Here is a 5107-nt window from a genome sequence, read left to right as displayed (position 1 = left end):
TGCTGCTTGTAAGGACTAGAGTCCCTAGGGACTCTGTTGGGGACAAATGTGGGACAAACATAAAGGTAAGATTTCATGGCAAAGTAAAAAGCAGCAGCAGTTTAGTAACTTACTAGACGTAAGACTACCACTGATCCTGCCTCTACTCTTTTCTTAGGATTCAAACATTATAACAAGAACACCCTGCAGATTCTAGGGATTTCCAGCGATTGGTATGAATGTTTATTCTCCCTACGGAGAGTACGAGAGAGAAACTTTTTTAGAGAGAGAAGCAGTCATTACAAGTACTGCGTATATGCTCCAAGTTACAAGCACACTACGTATTCCTTTCACCATGGATTGGTTCCGATATCAGGCTTCTAATGCCGTCCACAATCGTTTATCCCTTGTCTTAGGGAGTTTTACCGCTATCAGCTAATTTTGGAACGCACCCGATACACTCTATTTTTATTCTACGGAGAAAAGTATTCGGAAGTGAATTGTATTCAGTACAATTTAGTATCAAACCACAAACTGTCAACAAATGATTTGTCACCAAATTGTTCACGACGACGAGATACCTTTAACCTCAAAACAGAAAAGTCAATTATGAGAAATGTAAACATCGAATTCGATTCTTAAGGTGAAATGACCTAGTTCAAATTTATTTATCTTTCATCTTCTGACCATACTAAAGTAATGTCGAAAATTAATTACATTATAATCGTAGGGAAACAACGTGAGGAGCTCTTGATTAGTTGCTGCCAATGGAAATAGCATTAACTGTAACAAAACAAATAGTTGAAGCTAAGGTTTTTTTGCATTGTCTACAATATGTCTTACCCGAAGTACACACCTGCTGAAAGGCTTGAAATGATTCGGAGATATTACGGTGGGCTTAGTTTCCAAGGTGTTCGTGATCACTTTGCTGCGGAACATCCAGATCGGCCCATTCCATCTGTTCATACAATTAGGTCCACTGTACTTCGGCTTGAAAAGACATATTGCCTTGCCAATGGTCATAAGAAAATACCTCGCCCCCGGAGAGCTCTTAGTGAGAATGTGTGTCTTCTCATTTGTGCTGCTGTAACACAAAATCCAAACGCTAGCAGTTCAGAAATATCTCGTCAGGTTGGGACTTCAAGATCTTCTGTTATCAAGGTTCTCCATAAAAATGGATATCACTACTCCATGCAGTCTCACAACTGTGGTATTTGGATCCACAGAAAGGGTCAATTACGTAAACGAAAAGAGATTGGAGAAACAGAAGAAGCGGAAGAATCGGAAGAGACAGATGACTCAGAACATATGGATGACACAAGAGAGATTGAAGAATCAGAAGAAATGGAGGCAACAAAATTAATGCTGCAAGGAAGAAACCATGAAAAGAATGTGCAAGGTGATTTTATACACGAAGTAAAGCAAGAAATTCAGCCTGAAGAATATAAAGATGAACCACAAGACCCGCTGTTCATTGATATTGAATGCTTTAAAGCAGACCCTGGATAATACTTCGTGATATGAGGTGGTGACTTTATTAAATAAGATTTTTAGACGAGATCCAATTTTTCACTTTCATTACCAGTTTTCTAGTTACCAAATAGATATCCGTGATATAAAAATTAGGACAGATATTTGTGTTGTGGGCAGTGATAAATACAAGATCTAGATTAAGGATATATTTCGTCCGATGGGCAAAATTGTACAGCATGATTGATAATTCGAAACATCCGATCTGTACTGTATTTATCTACATCTTTGTTGATTTCTGTATTGTTCTGAATAGTAGTCTACCTTAAATGCAGGGCTGATAGTGCAGCACCTTTTCTTTCAAACTCATTTTTTTGCCACTATCTAGTGCAAAGTTACTTCTTTCTATTAGATCACGATGACCTAGATTTTTTTTAGTGCCTACATCCGCATTGTTAGGGTGAAGCAAAGAAGCAAAGTTTTTCAAAATCGATATGGCCGGTGGTCGGGTGTGGAAAGTTTATGGGATCGCGTGTCAGTAAAGAACATTCTTTAATGCACCACAACAGTTGAATCTTTAGCTGTGAAAAAGCTTTTATGTTTTGGTTTTATTAATCAATGTAAATTTTATGGTTTTTCCGTACAGATGCACATATACACGATCATTATGTTTACTTCTTTTGCATCAAATTCTGATGTCAAAGTTAGTAAGGTTGTCATAATGATTCATGCTGCACAAGAACCGTTATTTCGCGATCTTAGAACTGTTTGAAATTTAATAAACCGTATTAAAAAAAAACACTCATATTTTTCAATCTTAGTTCCTTTAAAAATCATTGTAAAAATAAGTAAAGTGTGATCTTTTCCCAATATTTCATTACAATAACATTACTAACTTCAACCTCGTATCAAATTGAAATATTCTGAAATGAATTGAAATTCATGTCATTCTCATCCATCAAATATTATTTAAAAACCTATAGAAAAATGCTCAGAGATGAAACCTTCCTCCTCTCGCATCCCGACTTGCAATCATCGTAAACAGAAATGCTTATTCATTTTTTTAATTACTAGACCGAGAGTTAGTAACATCTAGTAAGTTACTAAACTGATGCTGCTTTTTACTGCCCAAGAAATCTACCTTTTTCGGTGTCGCGCTGCCATTTAGCAATAAACCAGCACTAAACTTCAAAACCTACGTAAAGTTGGTCGAGCATCACGAGCCTTTTTTAATTTCGATTATACTAATCGCTTGGTGGTCGATTGGTGGTGATTGGTAGCCTAATGAAATCGTTTGGTAGTCAATAGTTGATTTGATATCGATTAAACGAATCTAGGCGTCAAGTTAGCCGGATTTTTTTTATTTTCACTCCAACTAATTTCAAATGGAGCTTAATTGACGCACAATCGTTTGGTGGTCACGACAAACTTGATACGAACGTTTGGTAGTACGCCGTTTGGCTGGAAAGTCCAAAAAAGAATGCGGGATCAGCCAACTTTACGTAGGAGACCATAAAGTACTAAACGATAGCTTATTGGCAACACTGTTTACAGCCGATACGTTTTTCGGAGCATGAAGTTGGCTTCGCTGGCGCGAGTGAGCTCAAGTATTCATTTAAAACATGATAGTCAACGGTCCTTCCATCTAGTGCAGCTATTGTCATAAGGAAAGAAGGAGAAAAGGGAGAAGAAGAACGGTTTTTCCCCGCCTGTTAGTTAATACATTGTTTAATAATAGAAAATTAGAACGAGGTAAGGAAAATCATTGTTACTCATTTAACCTGTCAAGCCCGTATTATACTAGAACCTAATACGAAAAGTAATAGGAAAATTTTATAATTTTATGGTAAATGATTGTATTCCAATCCCCTACACTTTTTCTTGTGAATGTTTGCAAGGCTGCTTTTCATATTCCTATTCCATTTTTCACAGTGTACGTAAAATTTAACTTGACTGACAACTATATTTTATCTCATTTTAATCTGCTGTCCCATATGTATTCCTTTGATCTTGTATCACAGCCATGATTACTGATTAAAATCAAAAAGGCTCGATTACCTTACTTGCTAATAACAATCGTTGAAAAAAGATCGGGATGGATTCGAATTACTTTTATTAGTGATCACATTGTCTAAAAAATATATCCTTTCAAATTATTTTGCCTGATCGATATATGAACCATTATACAGTTTTATTATTCGGCATTTGATATGAATAGATGCAGGAAAAATATTTCAAATGCCAAATCATTTGTTACAGGCTTTGGTGCAGGCTTTGAAAGTACCTGGCACAAGAATATGGATACCAATTATATGTCAGCTAAAAACACAACATTGGAAAAGACTGCAGATCAAGAAAATGAACAACTAAATCTATCTCATCTCAAGAAAGCAATTGATGAAACCGAAGCTGAGGATACGGCGCTTGGTAATGAGATTCTGGAGCTGCTAAAAGAGCTTGATATACAGCCTGACACTTTTCCTGAAGATGTTAAAGAGAGTCTGAAAGATGTTTCAATGATAGTAAAAGAATATGGATTATCTGATGTTGATGAAACATCATTGTTGATATCTATGGAAAGTAAAAAGATTCATGATAAAAAACAGCAGTTGTTAGAGCGAGAATCAAAAACTAAATATAAGCAGTTATTACACAGACACTCTCTTCTTCAAAAGGAGCTATGTGATTTAAAAGGGAATGTCAGCTTTATAACGAATTCAGTTGCAAAAATAGAAGATGACATCAAGAATGATGATATCAGTTGTAAATCACAAACAACCAAGTTGGATAAGTATGATGAGTTGGCTTGTAAAATGGAAACTGGTCACGACAGTTTAGGTCTGGAGAAATTTGAACCAAAAGAAATTTTGGACAAATACAGAAGATTCATTGCATTGAAGGACCGGTTGGCAGAACTTGACCAGACATTAGCGCCATACAGCGATTTACCTCCAAACTTATTACAGGCCAGGGCTCTCCTTGAAAGTAAAGAAATTGAGTATAAAGAAATATCAGAACAATTTCTTGTAGCATCTTCGAGTAACATATAATTATTAATTTTCTGTCAAAATACTGGAATTTTCTTCAATTCGTTTTTTATATTGAAAAATTGGCTTTTTGGTATTTTCTGTCTCCTTGCCGCCCACTTATAAATGCAGGGATTTAATAGCGATTGAAATCATACTGTATGTTGCTATTAAAAGTAAAATTAATCCAGAGCTGATGAAGAATAATCTTGCAAATAATTGTAACCAATTTAATTAAGATTTCGTATATATATAATGTCGTGACCGTATTTTTCATTTCCTCTAATCAATTTCTTTAAATATATCATTTTTACTCGTATTATTTCTTGTATATAGTGCTATCACTGTGTAATCATCGAAAACATATTTTCATTTACTTGGCGTTTGTATTATTGCAACCATGTGATTAGCTCATTTGTCTCAAGTTCAGTTTTAGCAGAACGATGGTAAATTATTCAAGAAACGCTAAGGTACTCTGTACAGAAGCTGTTTCTTTAAAACAAATCTTTTACACCAGCAGAGATGAGATAATTGTGGTATGAGTAGACATTGGACTACCAAGTATGTTTTCTTTTTTATTAATTTGTAACAAACGTAAGGTTTTTAAACAACTTTTCACATTTATCTTCAGC

General features: G+C 35.2%; 2 protein-coding genes across 3 annotated transcripts; both read left to right on the top strand.

The window, feature by feature from the left end:
* The first annotated feature begins 488 nt into the window (after positions 1-488).
* LOC124414937 lies at positions 489-1999 on the top strand. 2 transcript variants are annotated; one of them, XM_046896129.1, is made up of 2 exons: positions 489-622; positions 710-1999. In XM_046896129.1, exon 2 carries the CDS (start codon positions 814-816, stop codon positions 1486-1488), a length of 675 nt encoding a protein of 224 aa, XP_046752085.1. In that variant the 5' UTR covers positions 489-622; positions 710-813; the 3' UTR covers positions 1489-1999. The 2 variants fall into 2 exon arrangements, with proteins under 2 accessions (XP_046752085.1, XP_046752084.1); XM_046896128.1 differs by lacking the exon at positions 489-622 and having other exon boundaries at positions 662-1494; positions 1526-1998.
* Positions 2000-3111: 1112 nt separating this feature from the next.
* LOC124414935 lies at positions 3112-5038 on the top strand. Its single transcript, XM_046896126.1, has 2 exons — positions 3112-3201; positions 3709-5038. Exon 2 carries the CDS (start codon positions 3747-3749, stop codon positions 4497-4499), a length of 753 nt encoding a protein of 250 aa, XP_046752082.1. The 5' UTR covers positions 3112-3201; positions 3709-3746; the 3' UTR covers positions 4500-5038.
* The last annotated feature ends 69 nt before the right edge of the window (positions 5039-5107 follow it).

This window comes from Diprion similis, chromosome 14, assembly GCF_021155765.1.
Source record: "Diprion similis isolate iyDipSimi1 chromosome 14, iyDipSimi1.1, whole genome shotgun sequence".
NCBI lineage: Eukaryota > Metazoa > Arthropoda > Insecta > Hymenoptera > Diprionidae > Diprion > Diprion similis.
The sequence above is the reverse complement of the archived record's forward strand: the minus strand, read 5'-3'. Positions and strand labels throughout refer to the sequence as shown.